General features: G+C 44.7%; 4 protein-coding genes across 4 annotated transcripts; 3 read left to right on the plus strand and 1 right to left on the minus strand.

The window, feature by feature from the left end:
* Positions 1-1,798: 1,798 nt before the first annotated feature.
* Positions 1,799-5,238, minus strand: N7500_009001 (uncharacterized protein; the record flags this gene model as incomplete). Its single annotated transcript, XM_056680145.1, has 2 exons — positions 1,799-4,717; positions 5,041-5,238. The coding sequence occupies 2 exons, from the start codon at positions 5,236-5,238 to the stop codon at positions 1,799-1,801; spliced, it is 3,117 nt and encodes a 1,038-aa protein (XP_056530517.1).
* A 3,640-nt stretch (positions 5,239-8,878) lies between these two features.
* On the plus strand, positions 8,879-9,322 carry N7500_009002 (uncharacterized protein; the record flags this gene model as incomplete). The annotated part of the gene is made up of 1 exon (XM_056680146.1): positions 8,879-9,322. The coding sequence occupies one exon, from the start codon at positions 8,879-8,881 to the stop codon at positions 9,320-9,322; it is 444 nt and encodes a 147-aa protein (XP_056530518.1).
* A 5,265-nt stretch (positions 9,323-14,587) lies between these two features.
* On the plus strand, positions 14,588-17,215 carry N7500_009003 (HAT dimerization; the record flags this gene model as incomplete). Its single annotated transcript, XM_056680147.1, is given in 12 exon segments — positions 14,588-14,701; positions 14,771-14,927; positions 15,237-15,340; positions 15,363-15,529; positions 15,566-15,635; positions 15,667-15,714; positions 15,726-15,758; positions 15,808-16,015; positions 16,061-16,110; positions 16,198-16,341; positions 16,412-16,580; positions 16,632-17,215. Coding segments are annotated over 12 exon segments (1,848 nt in total), but the record flags the coding sequence as incomplete, so codon positions are not given.
* Positions 17,216-19,932: 2,717 nt separating this feature from the next.
* On the plus strand, positions 19,933-21,867 carry N7500_009004 (uncharacterized protein; the record flags this gene model as incomplete). Its single annotated transcript, XM_056680148.1, has 1 exon — positions 19,933-21,867. The coding sequence occupies one exon, from the start codon at positions 19,933-19,935 to the stop codon at positions 21,865-21,867; it is 1,935 nt and encodes a 644-aa protein (XP_056530520.1).
* Positions 21,868-21,905: the final 38 nt, after the last annotated feature.

Here is a 21,905-nt window from a genome sequence, read left to right on the forward strand (position 1 = left end):
ATGCCCTTGGGGATACCTATTTCGCCTGAGTGCGCTGAGCTCTTGGAATATGCACATAAGCAGTGGATCCCCATGGCAAAAGGTGCTTCAATGTCGGCTCTGGATTCGGAATATCGAACTTTCTCCTCTAGTGTGTTCATAGCGATATCTTGGTTTTAGGTTTGACCAATCTATTCGTGATATAGATGGCAGTATCGACTGCGTAGGGCCATATGTTTTCAGGTATATCAGCGTCAATAATCATCGTCCGCTGAATATCATTGATATGACCCCCGAATCTCTTAACGACGCCATTTGGTTGGGCTGTGTAGGGGGTGTGATTTCAAAAGTCATACCACGTTTTACCCCCCAGTCGATGAAATTCTTGAACTCAGTCCCACCATCCATTCGCCATATCCTAGGGTATCGGCCTGTGAGGAGCTTGATTTTCTCACAAAAGGAGGTCAATTTGACAGAAGCCTCTCCTTTATTGGTCAGTGTGATTCCTTCAATATATCGAGTCGCATCATCGACTATTGGTAACCAGTATCTCTCCCCGTTTAGGCCTGTAGGCTTTATTGGCTGAGTGTCAACATGGAACTTCCATATAGCGTCCTGTGCTCGTTCCTGGATATCTCGGGAGATCTTTTGTTTTGACTTGCCTAGGAAACAGGCTTCACAGTCGAAATACTCATTTCCATATCTTTCGTCGTCGCCGAGTTCCTCTGTATGGCTCAAAGTTGATGAGATTTTTGCCTTTCTAGCGTGGCCAAGTCGTCTATGTATCTCTAGAGCAGTCACTTGGTTGACGATACCAAAATCGCATGGTTGATCTTGTTTACTTTCTTTACCGTGATCAGTGGGTGAAACTAGATATGGAACTCCAGACGTTGTTTCGGTGTAACCAATGGTGTTTCCGTTACCATCGGTAAGCAATTTCGATCTTGTGTCATAAGATATATCTTGATCCTTAAGAAGTTTCTGCATTCCAAGAAGCTTCGCATGACCACCAGGGCTGAAATGACCTTGGGTTAAGAAAGAATAGACTGTTCCATTCTGTAGGACTGTTTTGACTAGGATTTCTCTATGTCCCTGAGTGATGACTCTCTTGCCAGAGTAGTCTTTGTACACATAGGCGGTGGTTGGATCATCTTGATGATAGGTATAGAAATCGTTGAAATCATGGGTTAGGGTTTTATCGGATCCTGTGTCTAAAAGCCAATTGTTGAGCCTAAAATTAGGGCTAGCTGCTACAACAGCCATATTGCTTCCACCTTCCGCCTTTATGGCAATACTGTAAGTCCAAACCTGCTTACTGCCTATCCATGAAGCTAGCGGTGCTTCTGAGATATAGGCGTATTGCTTTGTAGCATGGGGACCATACCCGCAGTAGGATCAATCAATCAATCAATCAATCAAAGTTCAATTAACCTGTTGCAGTCTAACTAGTTGCGTATGACTATGCAGGCTCTTCATCCAACTGAAGCAAGAACTCGAGTCCAAACGCCGAGCGGGATTTCTCCCGAGTATACAGATAGATAGATGCTGATTGTAGTGAGTGGAATCAGCCCATTCCTGTACCCCGTAGTCCCATAAATCAAAGCCCAAAAATCCAATCCCATACATAAGAAATAAACATATAATGATTGCTGTGGGGTGCACCCCCCACCTTCCATCTCTCTCTTTCTCTCTCTCTCTCTCTCTCTCTGTATCCCCCCGCCTCAGTTTCAATTGATGTTGATGTTTTCGTGGCCAGTTGGTTGGCATGGTTGTCGACTCTTGCTGAGTTCTCGTGTCACAGCTTCGTTTTCGTCATTAGCTAATACCCATCGTCTTCCATACCTAGTCCCATTGCCGCGAGGCCTGTCGGTTCGTCGTCGTCGTCCTCCTCGATCCTAACGTGTTGAAACTGCTGGAGGAGACCTGTTTGGTGCATGAAGTTGACCACGTAGCGGGTGGCCTGCGGGTTTGATACGATCTTGTCGTAATCTATTTCCGTGATTCCGATCCCAATCTTATCCAGTTGCTCCCACAATTTTGTACGCGGAATGGCATACTTTGGACACTGCATCAGGATGTGTCTTGGTGTTTGTGAGCCCTCGTCACAATTACACCGGTCAGTCTCCGCTGCCTTGATTTTGAACAAGAAGTGTCGAAGCCCGATCCTCATCGTGCGCATTTGAATCAGGATTGCACACTGCGGCTTCGACAGGCCTTCGTACAGACGGAGGGTCTTCTTGTTCGGCGCCTGCACCAAGCGCTTTGTGGGGGCCGAGGTCCTTTCTCGCTCCCATTGCTTCTCCCACCGCTCCCTGATTCGCTGGCGTACCGCCCTCTTGGCAGCTGCGGCGAGGCGGATTATCGGTTCACCCGTTCCGCTCCCGGTCGCAGTTCCCATCCCCGCGCCCAGAAGCGCTGCACCTTTTGCTTCTTCATCGGCAAATTCATTGCCGTCCACACCAACGTGTGCAGGGATCCACCTGATGGTGATATTCGTTGGGTTTTGCTGACTTCGTGACCGGATGGTTCGTACGTGATTATAGATTGACGTCAGCACGTGCTGGCCAGACGGTCGCTGTGGGTTCTGAACTGCCCGGATGGCAGCTTGGCTGTCGGAGAAAATGATCACTTCTCGAGCCTGTCCCTTGTTATGCCTGGTGTTGGCAATTGCCATTTCAATGCCGTTGAGCTCGGCAGCGTACACTGTGGACTGGGAGTCCATTCCAAGATAGCGTCTTTGTGACGATACCCCATGCTGAAGACTGGCCATTGATGCGCCAATGTGTCCTGCAAATCCGCTCCCGTCCGTGAAAACCATTTTTATTTGCCCCTGTTTGTCACAAGCAGCTTCTTCGTAGATGCCATTGTGGGTTTTCAATGCAGCTTCTTGGTTCTCAATAAAGCATGGGATCCGTGTCTCCCAGGGTGCAAGCACAAATGCCTGCTTCTCCTCCCATTTGTCAGATTGTAGTCGGATTGTTTTCCATGCAATCGCCTCGGTTGGGGACCACCCCCCGACTTTTCGTTCCTTTGGTTTCCTAGCTATTTTTGCAATTTGTGGGCATACCCACCGCGGGCCGGTGAGGATTCGTATGGCTGTTTCTTCGATGATCTGTTGGATTCGTAGTCTGATTGGGGTGATGAATATTTCTGTATCGAGTGCTGCTCCTGCTGTTCCTCGGAAGGCCCCACTAATCAGGATTGCCGCACGTTTTTGTATCTTTGTGAGTTCGTTGGTGAGCTTGTCGAGATCGCCCCTTGGCATTGCTCTGGCAGCTGGGCAGTACCACGCAGACAGTCCCCATAGCATCTGTGGAATGATGACTGCCTGATAGACCTTCCGCATTGCAATCAATGATGACCCCCACGTGGACCCTGAGATTCCGCGGAGTGCTTCGAGACTGCCGGCTCCCTTTGCAAGCATCTTCTTCCGGTGGGTTGTGAAATTTAAGTGCTTGTCGAGCCATACACCGAGGTATCTGGCTACTTCTTTTGGCGCGAGGACAGCTGGTATGTCTCCTGGGATAACAACTGGCATACCGTCGTGGCCTAATGGGTCGTCTGGGACTTCCCAGATATCTGTGGTGGTGGTGGCGGTGTTGGCAGTGGTAGTAGTAGTGGCGGTGGATCGTGGATTTGCGAAATGGATCAGTTCGAACTTATCAGGAGCGAACTTCGCAGCATGTTTCTTCGCCCATATAGCCGCTCTTTGCAGTGCTTTCTCTAGCACCCGGATGTTCTCTTCATAGCTGTTTGAGATAGCTAGAATACATACATCATCTACCCAGCCGTATGCCTCACTCTCCCCATAATATAATCCCCGTAGTGTGCAGGCGCGTACAAGCGGTGCATTAAAGAGGAGGAAGAGGATAGGTGAGATCGGTGAGCCCTGTGGGATACCGGTTGGTGTAGGGAATGCGTCACTTAGGTGACCGTTTGGTAGCTTGATTCGTGTACTCCTACCAGTAAGGAATGACTTGACCCACGGAGCAAGTATACCAAGTCCCATCTGCTGCATGTTGTACAATAACCTCTCATGCGAGACCATATCGTATGCTCCAGCCACGTCGAGGAGTAACATGCTGGCTATCTTACTGTCTCCCCATGCTTGGTGTATCTTTCCAAGGATTAACTGGATTGCATGGTCCACAGAGACCCCTTTTCTTCCCCCAAGGTGCGTCTCTGGGAGCAGCTTGTATTCCTCCACACACCACGCTATTCGCGTGGCCACAATTGCCTCAAGGACCTTGCCGAGTGTGTTTAACAACGCAACTGGTCGATATGACTTTGGAACTCGGTAGTCCCGTGGGCCGGCCTTTCGTAGTGTGACTGTGATGGAGGTTTGAAAGTGCTGTGGATTGTGTCCAATTCGAACACAGACGTCGAAGATCGCGGTGAGGAGTGATATAAACCGATCCTCTGACCGTGATCCTGGTTCCGCAAGGGCCCGCCACAGTCGATTCGGCAGCGTGTCGTATCCGGGTGCTTTGTTCGGTGGTGCTTTCTTGATTGCAGCTCTCACTTCGGTGTCGTTTATCGGTGGGAGGTGGTATTGTTCTCGGTTGCTGGTGTGGGTTTGTTGTATATCGGAGAGATCCGCCTCTGGTGGTTGTGGAAAGAATACCTTGCGGAGCAATTTGACCACCGTGGTGAGTCTTTCCTCTTGATTTTGGATAGGTATTCGGCCAGTCCGATGATCCCTGTGCGGAGCTGGATCAGCACTGACGTTGTCGCTTTCCTCAGGCCCTTCCAGTAAGTCAGATTTGACTTGTTCGGCACCTCAATCATCCTCCGGGTCCTCCGCGCAGTCCTTCCTCCCTTCGTCCACGCCTTTTCCCACGCGATTGTCGATTCCTGCTTCACACTCTTGCTAGCTGCTGCGGCAAGCCGGATAAATCTGTTGTGGTGGTCTGTCTCTTGGGTAGTGGCCGCTGTTTTTGCAAAGATATCGGCTGTCTCATTGCCTGGAATACCTTCATGGGCCGGGATCCAGCGTAATTCAATCTAGACCCCTTGCCTGGCAAGCCACTCCAGTGACTAGAGGCATCCCTCCAGATATACCTGGCCAGATGGCATTTGTGGATTTTGGATGGCTTTAAGAGCTACCTGGTTATCTGTAAAGATAACCGCTCCGCTCTCTACCAGGCAGTCTTTCCATTGGTTATCTTTGTCATTGCATTTTTCCTTGATGACTTCCAATGCCATCTCAATTGCACGTAGCTTAGCAGCGTACACTATGGAATCGTCGTCGGATCCCATGTTACACAATCTGGCCTCATTCTGGCTATATAGGTATGCTGGGACACTACGGCTCCAATGCCGCTTTGATACCCACTCCCATCGGTGTAAAGTCGTGCTGGTGCCCGTAGCTGTTTCGTGATTCTTTCGTGGGCGTTTCGTGCTTGCTCCCTTTCCTCGATGTATACCTTTGGTGGCCTGCTCTATGGTGCCTGGATGTATGCCTTGATGATGATGATGATGAATTCATTGACCCGATGTAGCTCGCTAATTACATACATGCTGCTATGCGGGGATAGCGTTGGATGTATGCCTTCCTGCTTTCCCAGTCCCCTGCCACAGTTCTTGGGGCGGTAAGGCATCCACCCTTTTTCCAGGACTGGGCCTCCATCGGCGTCCATCCACCTCGCTGTTGCTGAGCTTGGCTTCTTTCTTCGAGCATTGTTTTTGGTACTGCATATCTTGGTCCTGTATGTATACGAACAGCAGTAAGCCGGACTAGCCGGTCTAGCTATTGCTACATTGGTAGTAGGTGCAGTTCCACATCAAGAGCTTCCCTGGCTGTTGTCTTGAAGGCGACACTCATCAAGCATGCCGCTTTCGATTGGATACTGGCGAATTGTTTCACGTAGCTTCTCTACCTTAAGGTGGTGGTCAATGGTGAGTGCCATGCTACCGCTCCGAAGAGCATTTGTGGGATCATCACCGCTTGGTAGATAGCCCGCATGGCCGAAAGAAAGAGACGCCCCCCATGTGGAGCCTGTCAAGCCCCGTAGAGCCTGTAGGCCGACCCCTGCTTTGGCGAGCATCTGCTCCCGGTGGTGTCGGAAGGTTAATCCTGGGTCTAGCCAGACCCCGAGGTATCGCTCTGCTGTGGTGGTAGCCTCTACCGTCGTGCTTGATAGTACTAGTGGCGTATGTTTCTCTCCCTCCTGGCCCAGACCTAGGTTTGGGTTGACGTAGTGATTCAAGGCGTATTTCTTGGGGTCAAATACCGAGGCATATCTGGCTGCCCAGGCGTCGGCATATTGGCAGGCTCTCTGTAGCTTAGAAATATTTTCTTGCTCGCTCCTCCCTGTGACAATAAATGCCACGTCGTCCACCCAGGCGCTTGTCTTCGCTCCTTCGCAGCCATCTACCAGATCTGCGTTGTACATTAGGTATAGGATTGGTGAGAGGGGTGAACCCTGAGGGATGCCGGTTGGTGTTGGGATTCTCGCTGGTATCCCTTCTGGCATTCATTCGTATACTAGTGCTTCTCCCTGTGAGGAATGCTTTAACCCATGGTGCTAGTAGCCCTAGGCGCCGTTTATGGAGGTTATGAATTAATCTCTCGTGAGAGACGTTGTCGTACGTGAAAAGGATAGAGGTCCTTTCAATTCTGATACTCGGTTATCTACCTGAGTATGTCATTCACATCCCGGGGTCAAAGCGGGGTTGATTCGTAATCGGCTCGGTACTCGGTTCAGGTAAATGCGGGGTACCCGAGCATAAGAACCCTGAGATCCTTAGGATCCTGTTCCCTTCTACAAGAGTTAGTCTTGCGACTTGGGACGAATACATTTGATCCCCTCTCCCAATCATTAAGCCTTGTATCTTACCCGGTTGACAGGCTTTACACCTGATAATCGTATACTCTTACAAGAAGGTATCGCTATACTCACTAGATCTATATAAGTTAATTAGAGGTCCTAGAGATAGTTTAGTTTTCAATACTAGACTGATATATAATAGATACTCCTTTTCTATTTTAGCGCTTAGTGATATTAGAGTAGTTAGATATATATTCTTAAACTAGGAGTTAAGTATACTTCTTAGAAAACGATTTAGATTAAAGGTAGAGAGCATAGGATAGGAGTGTCCTATTCGAAGATCTAATAGAAAGCGTAGTAAGCCGATAATATATATCACCTTTCTTATAATATATATAGATAGTAGGATATAGTAGTAATTTCCGATGCTAATCGCTGATCTTAGAAAATACAATATGATCCTTAGAAGGAAATGGTTTGTAGATAATGATATCCTATTAGATTATCGTCAATACCAAATGACCTAGCTAGATGAGAAGACTCTCTTTGACGATATATCAAGTAAGATAGTGGTACTAACACTAACTACTATTTTCTAGAGACTAAAACTAAACCCTAATCACTAAGCTAATATTAATCGATAAGACTATCTTTTTAGCTAAGATGAATCGAAAACAAAGGATAACTATAGACATATATAAGAACGATAGTATAGATATGAGTAGATTAAAGAACAACGAAAGATAGGCCATAATCTAAACGATAAAAGTGAGATAGTAGTCTCAAAGATTTAATAACAAGATAAATTACTAATAATCGATATTAGTGCTATTAGAGGTATTAGTTTTGATAGACTCTATAAGAAAGGAAAGGTTAATAGAGAAATTAAAACGTTTGTCACTTCGCTCTATCAGATTAACTATATCATTGAGGTAAAGAGTATATAGACTTAGGACCCCGAAATTAATCAAATCCTAATGACTCTTCTAAAAGAATACCATGACGTAGTAGAAGTCTTTTCGAAGAAATAATCTAACAATTTACCACCCTATAGACCTGGTATAGATTATGATATCATTCTTAAAGTAGAAGTGTAACCTAGATATTATCCTCCCTATAAGCTATCACTTAAAGAGTTAAAAGCAGCGAAGAAATACATCCTCGAGAATCTTGAAAAAGGATTTATTATTCTAAGTTTAGCTCTATATATATCCCTAATCTTAATAGTAAGAAAACCTAATAGGGGACTTCGATTTTATATTAAACTCTGGAGGTTAAATTTAATCATAAAGAAAGACTACTACCCCCTACCACTAATCGATAAGGTATTATTGTTACCAGCCAGTTCTTTGAACGAAAGAGTACATTTCAACGAGAATACTAAGTACAAAGAGAGAAGGAAAAGGAAGAAAGAAAACTCCAGGACAGGATCCTTTGTGGGGTCCTATCACCACCAAGCATGTAAACAATGCAAACTCTGTCAAGACGGAAACATCCGGCAGAGTCTTTTCGGCAGAAATCTTCTCGGCAGCAAAGATCCACCTTCCAGATCGTCACAATCCCCGCATAGCAGCATGTATGTAATTAGCGAGCTACATCGGGTCAATGCATTCATCATCATCATCATCATCATCATCATCATCATCATCATCATCATCATCATCATCATCATCATCATCATCATCATCATCATCATCATCATCATCATCATCATCATCATCATCATCGATTGATTCTTAGGAGTCAGGTAGAGGGGAGTTGTGCATAGAAAGACATGCCGGCGTACTCCTCTATATAGATAACTGGTAGGTTTGCCTTGGGCGACCACTGGTTGCACGGGAATCTTGAAGTTGGATGTGAGTAGATTACCATTGGGAAAGCTAGCTGAACTGGGCGTCAAATCCTCTGTCGTGTGCTTGGACTTTGGGTGGACAGGATGGACAGGATGGACTGGGTGGACAGGGGGAGAATCATTTGGTCGTTTTTACTCCACACCGCCGACTCTTGGCATTCTAGCTGGGGCATCGCCAACGTCTACCATTTCGATTCAAATTTTGTTCGCTAAAAGGATGTTACAATATCTTACTTACATTTCAGATTCACAGTTAACCATATATTTTGCTTCCGCGATGAACCCATATATAACGGACCCAGACAAAATTCCACCTTCTGATCTATATGCGGACCTGCCGCTTTATGGTCGGTACCATCCTAAGCCAAATGACTTCCGCATTGACCGCCAGCATGTTGATTCTCATTCCACTGAATCGATGCATTATTGGGTATCAGTTCTTACACTCTGCAACCAATCTGTTATGATCTATCCGGCGGAGGAGGGTGGCCGCGACGTGTTCGCCCTTGGTAGCATCATCGTCAAGTCGAGCCACATGCATACCCAACAGGGCACGAAGTATACGGAGATCGACTACTCCTATGCTGATGCCAATGAAATCCAGGCAATTAACATTGCAAAGACGGTCTTAAAAGACGTCAGAGTGCCTGAGATATACTTTACAGGGAAGGTACTGTTCTCACCACTTGATTTCGCCAATTTTGCTCACCCTTTTAGATAAATGGCCACCAGGTATTAGTTCAGGAAAGACTTCGGGGTGTTGCGTTGGCTGTCGCTTGGCCATATCTTTCGCGAGCCCAAAAGGGATCCTTCAAAAAGCAAGCACGCAATATACTTCGACAGCTGCACTCCATCAAGCCTACCGATAGATGCCAGGCTCGCTCTTACGTGGTGCCTGATCCCAATATCCATATAAATGGCCGCATCCAACCCCTTGAACGCGATATACTCTTCTCGGTCATCAACACCGATCCAGATATGAGCTTCATGCACAACGATTTAACTGCATCCAACTGTATAGTTGATGATGATAAGATTGTAGGACTTATTGATTGGGAAATGGCGGGCTTTTTTTGGGTGGAAGACGGCTGGAGAAGTCCATCGTAAGCTGAGGCCACACGATACGTCGTTTTGGGAGGATCTCTATGAATAGGACAGGCTTTTTTTTGAGGATTAGAGCAAATTTAAGTGGGATTAGACTTCGGCACAACCCGGACCCAACCCAACCCAACCCAAAATGGGTTTTGGGTTATAGCTCATAACCCAAAACCCATTGGGTAACCTATTGGGGCCCCAATATGGTGTAAACCAGACAAATAGACTTCTAGCGTGTAACTGCATAATTAATACATTTTTTGCTTATAATATTGAGTATTTTACAGCGCTCTTCTAGAACAAATAAAGAATAAATTAAGCAACTAAATCAGGATATATTTCTCTAATATTGCTCAAAATTCTTATCTGCCCTGCTCTTACGCTTCCTCCCTAAGGCCCGTCTCTGAGTTGCAGTCCCTAGTAACTCTGGCTCTGTCACCTCTATATCTATATCTATTAAATAAGGAGATATCTCTCGCAGTCTATCATCTACTCCTTCTTCCTCTTCACTATCACTAATCAGGTCAAGCTCAGTATCCTCTATATATTTATAGTTCTACTCCTTCGCCGACTCAATCTCAGCTAGTGTAAAGAACTACTTAAGCTACTTTACCTCAGTATCCTTAATATTGAATCTTATCATTTTTAAGAACAACATAAGCTCCTCGGTTGTTTCGGACTTTAGACGACCATAGTAGTAGTGATAAATATCCTAAGTTGTAAGAGTATACGATCATCAGGTGTAAGGCCTGTCAACCAGGTAAGATACAAGGCTTAATGATTGGGAGAGAGGGTCAAATGTATTGTCTCTACATTGCAAGACTAACTCTTGCAGGAGGGAACAGGATCCTAAGGATCTAGGGGTTCTTATGCTTGGGTATAGGACCCCGCATTTACTCGAATCGAGTACCGAGCCGATTACGAATCAACCCCGCTTTGACCCTAGGACGTGAATAACGTGCTCAGGTAAATGACCGAGTATCAGAATTGAAAAGACCTTTATCCTTTACAATTATCCTCCCTCTCCCATACAGACGTCCCCGTCTGCGCCTAAAATAGACTATTAAAGCAGTATACTTTCTTTGTCCAATAGACCCCGATTCTAACAGGATTCTCGAGGCTAGCCCCTTTGTGAATAAAGGCTCTCCGTTTATCTTTGTCAAGAATTTGTACTTAAGGGGGTTTACGATCATGATTCTATACCATAACCATCTTCCCATTATACCTCCAATTTCTCGTTCCAATCCCATTTAGTTGGAATACACGTGGTATATGAAGTGCTTACGCACTAGTGTTAACAGTTGGGATACAGCAGACACTAGTGAACCGATGTCGATCCAGTGTTTCCTTAGGACTGCCAATTCGAAGAAATGCCAGCAATATATCGAACGACACGATATGTGTGAGCGTCCTACTAAGGGAAAATGGGGGGACGCTCACAATCTAGTATCGGTTGTGGCCTGGGCTAAGTGGCTGTACTCCCCTAATAATAGGTATCTCTCGCAAGACGCCGATTTCTTAGAGACTGTGAATAAGGGGGTTCTCTAATTGGTCAAGGACTTTGTGGCAGCGCATCGAGCCCATAGGTCCGTATATGGTTTCAAGAGTAATACCAAAGTAGACGAGGGGGATATATATAATCGGACACTGTGCTGTTTCGGGTATATATCGCTAATATCTCGGTAGCTAATCTATGTTTCTTATCGACAATTTTGAGAGGTTCGTTGTACGATATACCTAAATCCTCGTCGTCGACCCTTGCAAAGTGTATCACCAAGGTAGTGGCACCGTTATTATATTGAGTCTGGACAACGTTTGCAGCTTAGAATAAAGGATATGTGTTATAGACCTAGGCGAAGCATGATTTCCTAGATTCGGTCCGGGAAGCCAGTGTTGGTGTATACGATCCCGTGTTGGGTATCCCCCTAGTGGCGTATATTGTTAGTCTTAAGTGGTCCTTTCTAGTTCCGTTGTTTAAACTATAGGCGGCGGAGAGTGTTTTTAGTGGTGGTCTATTCTTGTTTTGATAGGGTAACGATTTTTAAGGGTTTTGATAGAAATGGCAGGTGCGATGTTTGTTATGTTATACCCTTTATCGCAGCTTCCTTTTTTGTAGCTTTGGTCATGTTGTCGTGGACAACCCAGGTTTGTTTATCTTTTCTTCTTAGGTCTGTATTTTTCTTGTTTCTTTAACACCTCACTTTGTTTTGATCTACTGCTTTATCGTGGAATCACCTTCTTTTCAACCCCTTTTCGTACTTATGTCGGTATTGAATCGGCATCTCTAATCATACCTCCTGTTCGCAACTCTCCTTATAAGCTAGCACAGCCTATCTTACGGTAGTTTACGTGGTGTATAACGTACTTACGGGTGTCTCTTCGGGAGTGGACCGATGCCGTATCACAGTCCCTCTAGGTTTTTTCGGTCCGTTGCTTTACTAAGACCTATGATGGCAAGAATTGCTAGTATTGCAATCAGCTACATAAGCCTTGCGAGTCGGTAAGTGACCTATCTTACTCCTGCCCTGTTTCGGTGCCTAGCTATACTGATTTCACTTGGTTTTATGGGTCCCTAAGGGTGTTAAGGGAAACCGTTTTGAGCTATTGGCCTATCTTTCTTGGGTGGAGTTGTTTTGGTCGAACACAGCCGGTGGATATGGCCCCTCTTTAGACGCGTTTATAGACAAGGAGGCCATTGAAATGCTCCTACCTCGCGAGTTTATCGTGGCCGTTACGGAGGCTATACAATACCTTCTCGCCAGCTTTGATAATTTCGTTAAGGCCTATCGCCGGGCTTATGGATTGACTAGGGTGAATATGACCCGGGTATATACCTTTCTTTGGGTGCTTTTACATGTGCTAATGTTTGATAGGAGACTCGGGATACCTATTCCCAGTGGGTGTCCGGCCGTGTTTCGCTGGTGGTTCCCGAGCCTACCCTCCCTGCCTCGGCCGTCGAATTTACAAAATTGGCCAATGAGGCCACGTAACACCCCAACTCTGGGTGACTAAGGAGACTACTCGGAGCTAGTATACCGGCGTTGTGGCCTTCCGCCAAGGTATCTAGGACCTCGTGGACGATACTAAGGCCGAGAGCCTTAAAGAAGATATGGCCTAGTGCCTTGATACCTATATAGGTATTTTCCCTTTGAACCCCCGTATTTAGGGGTGTGTTCTTGTCCTCTTCTCGCTGGCGTTGCGGTGGTGTCCCTTGGTGTTTTCTGGGGTTTTTCTGTGTCTCTTCTGCTTTGTCCGCCGTGGTAAGATGGTCTAGACAATGATTTATAATATCCAATTTTTGGTACCGTTCTGGGTTTGGTTCGGTGCCCTAATGTTTACCAGTCTTATCTTTCTTGGTTTTCTTGTATCTTACTATCATTTTTAGTGTATTTGTCATATCGTCTTCTGGGGCCCACTGGTTGTATTCTAAGGGCCAGCCTACCTATTTCATAAGGTAGTGTAGTTCTCCGTCGAACTTCCAGTCTCCCTCAATCTCTTCGACTTCCCATTCGTTATCGTCAGCTAACTCAGGTAAGGGTAATTATTCTAGTTCCCCTACCCTTTGTTACCATGGTTATAGTAGTTAGACTAGGAATATATTGTGAATTACTCTATATTCCTCTAGGAGTCGGAGTCGGTATGCTTGTTTTCCCACATATTTAAGGATTCTAAATGGTCCTACCCATCTTAGGGATAGTTTCTTTATGGTTCCTTCTTTGAGTCGTAGGTTTTTTGTCGATAGTACCACTAGGTTGTTCCGTTTAAAAGATGTTTCCTTGTGACATTTGTTATAGTAGAGCGCTTATGTCTCGGTAGCTTTTCGCAACAATATCTATAGTTTTTCTCGAAGCTCCTCTAGCTTTTTAATACGAGATAATGCTACTAGTAGACTGCGACATCGCCCGTCCACGGTGGGCCTTGGGCTATTTGGATTTTCGAGTGCCCGTCCATAACGCCCAAGGCCCACGGGCATGCCCACGATGCCCACCATTGCATAAAGTCACCCAAAATGGACGTATAACTCGCTGACTTTGCATAATAAATAACTGTTATTTACACCTGTTTTGCCAACTCCATGTAAAATGGCAGTTTTAATCTACAACATCTATAAATTTTACTGAAATATCTATGTATATGAGAAACTAGTATATATATAATACGAATTGGAATAAAATTTTAATCGAAATACATTATGTTGTGTGGTATTTTTATTAACTTATCAAATCATACTGTAACAGCTTGAAGATATATATTCAAGTCAGTGGTACATGTCTGGCATTTTCCATAAGTAAAATACTACTCATAGATTCTACTTTATCTCTCACTCTGGTATATTTCTTATAGGTAGATCGAAAGATAATTAGTATAATTCTTATTTTATAAGCTTATATCATTAAATTCTGTCAATTATATCACTTAAAGACTTGTGCTATTATTCTGGGAGTTTTAAATCCTTCGATTGTAACTCAAGATAGGCGTTTAGGTATGTTCCTATAGGCGTGCCCACAGGTATGCCCATAGACAAAGACACTTATAGCCAATCAGCTTATAACATATAGTGGGTCTACACTCAATTTACGATCTATTAGATCTATACAAAGTACCCCTTTTACTAGTAATCCTCGTTTCACACGGTCGCAAGTTACCTATTGTAAGTTTAGATCACTCACTCTCCTATAGTCGTTATATTATCCCTTATATCATATTAACCATATCCCAACCTAGTGCCTATACCGTAGGGCCTTCTTTACTTCCTCCAAGCTCCTAACCAGACCTCTCCTACGTCGCCGATATATTTGATCCTAACCTTGATCCAAATATTGATCCCAGTCTCTTTAACAGCCAACAGACTTCTATCTTACTAATAGAGTCCGAGTTCACTTAACCAGCTATTCTTGATTGCTCTCTTAAACGCGTCGGCCCCAATCGGAGAAAGCAGTTTATCCTCTACGACACGATAAACACCGCGTCTAAAGTAAAGTTTATCGAGTGGTGGTGTACCACAGTACACAGCAGCAGTACTGAGACACAACAAAGGCTACAATAGGATATAAAACATATATCAGATATCTAGGAGAACTTCGACCAGGTAGCATATCATATTACAGGCGAACCTTTGGTTATATATCGGACGTGTGGGGTTACATTACCTTATCTAAGTACAAAGCAAAGCGGCACCAATACACTTAAGCGGTATCTAGCCTTAGGCAAATGCCAAAAGGGTGGTAAAAGTAAGTCTACACAATAGTCGATTAAGGAGACTATATAGTATATACCGGTAAGTCTTATATAATTATACCCTTTAAGATAACTAACATATTATATATTAGGCACTAGAGTTATCTTCTAACTCAAAATTCTCGAATGATGAATAGGAAAGAGAGTAGATTGAATATCTTACCAGTCTAAACCTCCCTTTCCGGATACTTGAGAGGAAGTAATTTACTTCCTTGATTCGAATGGCACAAAAGGCTCTAGCTGAACCCACTTTACTCTATCCTCACACTACTTAACGCCGGCTCAAGAAATTAGTCGATAAGGAGTAACATACAATTCTCGCTACCTTACCACAAGATACGAAGCTCTCAATCGCCCTCGACTGCTAGATATCGCCTTTTTAGTAGGCATTTATGGCAATTATAGGGTACTTTATCAACCGAGACTAGAATTACCGTGAGCTCCTACTTGGTTTCGAACCACTTAATAGGGCGCATTCTGGTGTGAATCTAAGTGAAGTACTTATAGAGATCTTTAAGAAGCTTGATATTACTAATCGTGTGTTAGCGATTACATCAGATAACGCGTCAAATAACACGACTTTAGTACAGGCAGTGTAAGACTCTATTAACTCCCTTGAACTACCGAATAGCCCAGTGGTTGTTCGAATCCCTTATCTTACACATGTTATCCAGCTAAGCCTTCGCGAGCTACTTAGATCGGTAAAGGCCGATCCCCAGAACGATACCACAGATCGGAATATTTCAGATATCCAAGCCCAAGCCTAAGCTCGATCGCTCCGTGCTTTACAGAGTGAACAAGTCATTGTACAAACCCTTATCAAGGTAAGTGTATCACTTTCTTCATCACTTAATATATCTAATAACTATCTAGATCCGAGGGCTTGCTATATTGATTAATACAAGCCCCCAACGTCGCGATGATTTCTTCCGTCTCCAGACCAATAGAGCAAAACTTGCGCCTATCCAAGATATCCGCACCCGCTGGAATTCTACCTTCTTAATGCTTCGTCGTACAAAACGCCTTAGCAAGCCCTACGATAAATACTATGATAACATTGGGACTCAGAAATACAAACTTAGTAAGGCAGAATAGCGGCAGGTCGACTACCTTCTATATATCACAGAGCCGTTCTATCGCTTTACCACAGTGCTTTCAAAGACCAAAGAGATAACAGTACACCATATTTTTGGTATTTATAACACCCTCTTTGAGCACTTCGAGGAATCGATTGCACAATTCACTCCGAAAACCATACCTTAGAAGAAGGCGATACTACAAGCCCTCAATGCTAGGATAGCAAAGCTTACCTCTTACTACACAAAGACGAAAGAGATCAATGGTAGTCTCTACGCGATTAGAACAATCCTTACACCCCAGCATAAGCTTCACTTCTTCTCAAGTAAGGTGTGGGGTACATCGGAGAACGACACAAACTAGAGTGATCAGTATAAGGAAACGCTTCGCCAGTTCATAGCTCCTTACGCCCAAAGACACACTCAGACACGGTCCCTACGAGAAGAGCAACCCCCCTAAGCGTCACTTAGCCAGTACAAGTGACCTAGACACCCTCCTTGACCTTCTGCCTCACATCCACTCTAATCCATCATCGTCGGAGCACGAACTTACTAGATACCTTAAAAAGCGTACGTTATATTCACTATTATTACGAGTAGGAATACTAATACCTATAATAGCAAGGAGAAGGGTCGATCCTTTACAATTCTGGAAGGAATATAAGAATAAATTCCTAATTCTTTCAAGTGTTACTCGCGATATTCTCTCTATTCCTGCAATAGGCGCTGGAGTTAAACGTCTTTTCAATTTAGCACGGGATGTCTACCACTACCGACGTAGGCGGCTAAGTGCGAAGACAGTCCAGGATATCATGATGTTCCGGTGTAAAACCCAGTTCGATATTAAAATAGAAGAACTACCCGATAAGGATATATCCTTGGATTCAATACAAGAAGCAGACGAACAGAGAGAGGCTAAGCTTACCACTGATATACCTAAACCAATCAGCGATGGTAAGGATTCCGAGGATAATGATCCTATTGGACTGATCGAGCATAAGTTTATGATAGAGAGTCAGCTTCCTCGTCCTTCTATAGTGCTAAGTACGCGGAAGCAACAGAGAAGTGAGCTAGTCGACAGCGAAGATGAGAGCAGTCCTTATCTCCCTTATTATGGAGATAAGGGTAGCACTCAAAAGCGCCCTGGTTTAAGAGAAGCAAGGAAGCGTGGCAAACCCAACAATGATCAATTTGTATCGTATTAGTGTGAATGTATGAATATAATAAATACCTAAGTCATTATGCAAAGGCTTCCAAGGCTCATTTCTGACCCCGGTCAAAAAAGTGACAATATGTCAAGTTGTTGTATAAAGGCTTCTAAAGCTCATTTCTGACCGAGGTCAGAAAATTGACAGTAGTATCAAGTCATTGTACATGTAATCGAACTACTCAAAAATACAGAGAGAAAATGCACAAATAATGCAGGTCACGAGGTCAAGAAATTCTGCTTACTAAAAAGGCCCATGGGGGCCCACGGTGTCCATAGACAATGGGCCCTAAGGGTAGGGCCCGTCCATGGGCGTATGGATAGTGCCCATCGCCCGCTTACATAAGGCCCGTGGGCACTGCCCACCCGCCCGTCCATGGGCGATGTCGCAGTCTAGGTACCGGTTCTTGAGCGATACTCCTCTAAGACCCCGATAGTCTATATATAGACGTAATCCTCTCTTTCTTTAGGATAAAGAGGATTAGTGTACCCACAGGGCTTTTTGAGGGTAAAATCCTCTTTTTCTTGATGTTTTCCACAAGATAGGCCCAGAGCTGTTTTAGCTCTGTCCTAGATAGAGGGTAGATTGGCCTATAGGGTGGCATTTTCCCTTCCTTGAGTTCAATAGTGTAAGCATAATAGTAATTGTAAGATATATTGATATACTATGGTGTGTGCGGATAAGATTGTTACGGACCTATCAGGCACCCAACGACCCAAACTACCCCACCAGCATCAATGGGCCATCGAGAGCCAATGGACCAGGATCACGTGCAAAGAACACCCCGACAAACCAGAAACCGTGTCACGTGATCATGCAGGTAGTAGACCGGTCGACGGTAGAACGGTAGATCCCGCCAAGACAAATCTACCAAGCTACCATCTACCCAACTACTCTAGGAAGACAGGAGGATATATAAGGACGCTCATTCATGTACCTAGTTTAGTTCTTCGTCTTCAATCATACATTGTTACTTGTGTCTACCTTTGAGACTACCGACTCTTGACTTAGTTATAACTTGACAACACTACAAGCTAGACCAATACTCCGGTATAGATCTACTCGGCGCTCTACCTGGCATCGATTCCTCGACACGACTTCTAGGGACTTAGGCTGAAGTAAGGCCTAACGGATCAGGCAACAGCTCAGTGACGACAGACGTATTGTTGACGTTGGAGAACCCGAGGCGTATTAAGGTAACTATACCCTGAACCGTCCAACCTAACCGTGACCAGTTAGCTAGTGCGTAACAAAGATATATATTTTACCGGTAGTATCTAAGAGAACCTTAGATATCTTACTTACGGTAAACTATATTATGACTCACAATATATCGCCATAAATCTAGGACATCATAACGAAGTCATCATATTATTGATGACTTTCTATGATATTCTATACTGCTAGAGCTTGCCTATATGAGGAATGGAGGATTCCTAGCTAGATAATTAATCAATACAACTTTTATTACCTCTCACCTATTATCATCTACTTAAGCTAAGTATAAACCTTTCTATATCTTGTGTAATACAATATTATATAAAATAAAGCTTACCTAATACACCTTCCCCTACAAAATATTATAACCTACTATTAGGCTATAATATTATTTCTGCTAAAGTGCTCACATATAGTATTTATAGTTTTTTGTAATATAGTGGTTTTTATATAATATAAATTATCTTTCTTATTAGCTAAAGCAACTATTTTCTTTAAAGGTGTATATAAGTATGCCTTATTTTTCATAAATAGGGCTATTAAATCAGATAACTGGTGTATACTAATAAGATTAATACCTAGATTAGGTATATAGAAAACATTTCTTAATAAGTATATATATCCAGTATTAGATTTTATATATATATCACCCTTATAGGTTGCTTTAATAGTATTAGCTTTACCCCACTTTACTATAGTAGTGGTAGGTTCAGCAGAAGAAAGATATTGCAATTTACATACAGTACTAATAGTGGCAGCACTATCAAGTATGAAATCCACTTTTTCTTTTATAGGATTCAATCCTATATTATCTAGTGGTTTTTCAGTCAATAGTTTAGTACTATATGATAATAGAGGACATACCTCTTCCATATTATCATCTATATCTAGTAATTGATTATCAGTTTGATTATCAGGCTGATTTTCAATACTAGTATATAGTTCTTTATCTGATTTAGGTAAATCAGATAGATCAGATAGCATATCTATATCTTTAGTAGATTTAAGAGTATCTACTATATTAGATATAATCTAATCTTGTGATTCTAGCTGTTTAGGAGTCCTAGGGCTTATTGAATTTATAGTTTTAGCCCTAAAGGATTTCTTAGTAGCAGAAATAGGGGGTTTAATAGTCTTTTTAGCCCTTTTACCTTTCGGAATCCAGCCCTTAGGAGCTAGATTAGGAAATGATAGCCAGCAGGTATTAGTATTATGACTAATAACCTTACAATGTTGGCAGTATTTTCCATTAAAAGGCTTATTTTTATACGATTCATAATGCTTATGTTTAAGCATCATAATATTCGTATAATGACTACCTTGATATATAGAAGATTTCCTACCTCTAGCTTCATCAATTAAAAACAACTCTTTTTGCCCAGATTTAATTCTTGTCCTATCTCGCCAACCAAGGGCCCTACGGCTCTCAAAAACAGTTCATATTCTTTCTAACCTCCGGCTCTATCTTTTGATCCTATTTTTGTAGGAATTAAAGGATGGCGGTCGTCGGTGGTGGAAGAAAACCGGATTCACCCCCTGAAACTGAGTTTTCAAGAGCGCCCAAAAACCCACGCAACCACTTTAACACTATGAACGAGCTCGCCCATAGTGCTAGAGAGGTGCTAAATGCCATGGAAAATGACGGAATAGGTGAGATATATATTATCAACTTCATCAAATCCGTAGAGCAGTATGCACTGAAAGCCCCAAAGGGGGACAAACCGCAGGTACAGGTCATGGAAAAGGTGCAACAGGCACTCGACCGACTTGACCAGCGCATGGAAATCATTGAAAAGGCCACAGCGCCATCAACCCAAACCAGCAATTCGAACGATTCGGCGGCCTTCTGGGCGCGGCTCCAGAAATGGGGCCAGGGGACTGGATCCGGCCCTCCTCCGTCTCTCCCGAATAGCAACGGATCATCCTCGGTTGGAGTTTCGCCAGCTGAGCTCCGTGAAGACCGAGAGATCATCGTCAAGATCCGTGACAGCGATACACGCGAGACCCTCCGTCGGCGAACACCAAGGGAGATCGTCGAGCAGGCCGAGAGGACACGTGAGCAGGCGGCACGGAAGAAGGCCAGTGCTCCCCTTGGTGGTGGCTGCTACTTTGTGGCAGCAAAGGTTCTCCCCTCCGGAGACATAAAGATGACGGCGGATAGCGCTTCGGGTGCGGAGCTGCTACGGAAACATGCAGACGGCTGGCTGAAATCGTTCGGCCCGGCGGCTCATGTTCGGAAGCCGACGTGGGGGGTCGTTACGCGGGGCATTGACACGAAGACGATGCAACTGACGCCGGAGTCAATGGGGAGCACGGCGAAGGAGCTTATCCGGCAGAACAGCCATTCCTGGGGTGGTTCCCAGGAGATCGAGATTCTCCATCTTGGCTGGCTGATCAAACCGGGTAAGCGCCGGGAGGGATCAATTGTCATTGAATTCACCAGCCCAGTGGTTGCCAACCAGGCGATCACACAGGGGACGCTCTGGCAGCACCAGGTGCACCAGACCACCCGCTTTTGCCGAGAGGGCCGCTCGAAACTGTGCCTAAAGTGTCAAAAACCAGGACACGTACACTCACAGTGTCTAAACGAGTATCAGTGCGGCCACTGCGCCAAAGGGCACCCGACCTGGGAGTGCCCTTCTAAGCATGGTGAAGTCGTCGAAGCCAAGTGCGCCAACTGTGGCGGGGCCCATAGGCCGACAAGTGACACCTGCGAGGTGAGGACGGCAGCGAAGGAGGAGGCGAGATTGGCACTGGCCAACAGCCCTCTATACCATCGTATTCCACTCCACTTCCGGCAGAGGGAGGCTGCAAAGAGCAGCACCACTACCTCCCAGTCCCAACAGGGACTTGATACCTCAATTCACGCACCGCAAAGCGTAGCACAACAAGAGATAGTGGTGCCGCAACCGAAGACAATTGTCAAAGCAAGCTCTAAGCGAATTCCAATTCCCGCGTCAAGCGAGATCCGGAGAATGTACGCCAAAGTTGGAGCCGAAAAACCTCAAAACAGACGAAAGGAGCCAGCTACCGGTCATGCAATGCGGACAAGATCAAGAACGTCAGAGGACGACGATCTGCCAGCCATATTAGAGGAACATGCCGAGTCCGCCATTGTGGCAAGCCAATCAGCTCGCTCACTCCGGTCCCAGAACCAGGCGCCAGTCGAGTTTATGACAGACCCAGAGAAGCAACTACAGGCTATACACAAAAAAAGGCGGATGATAGAACCTGCCGATGTCATGGAGGAAGACCAGGAATGGGAGCAGCCAACCAGCGTCGTCACAAGGATGGTGAGACGCTATCAAAACGCACAGCTTAGGATCACAGAGGTCGAGGATGACCCAGAGGAGGAGTTCCATGATGCCTCAGAACACAGCGATGCCGCTGAAGCCGAAACTGACACCCACACCACCACCTCATCGCAATGAATCACTTCCAAATAATTCAATACAACGCACACAATGCC

This window comes from Penicillium coprophilum (assembly GCF_028826855.1).
Source record: "Penicillium coprophilum strain IBT 35676 chromosome Unknown utg000005l_segment0_segment0, whole genome shotgun sequence".
In the NCBI taxonomy this organism is placed as follows: Eukaryota; Fungi; Ascomycota; class Eurotiomycetes; order Eurotiales; family Aspergillaceae; genus Penicillium; species Penicillium coprophilum.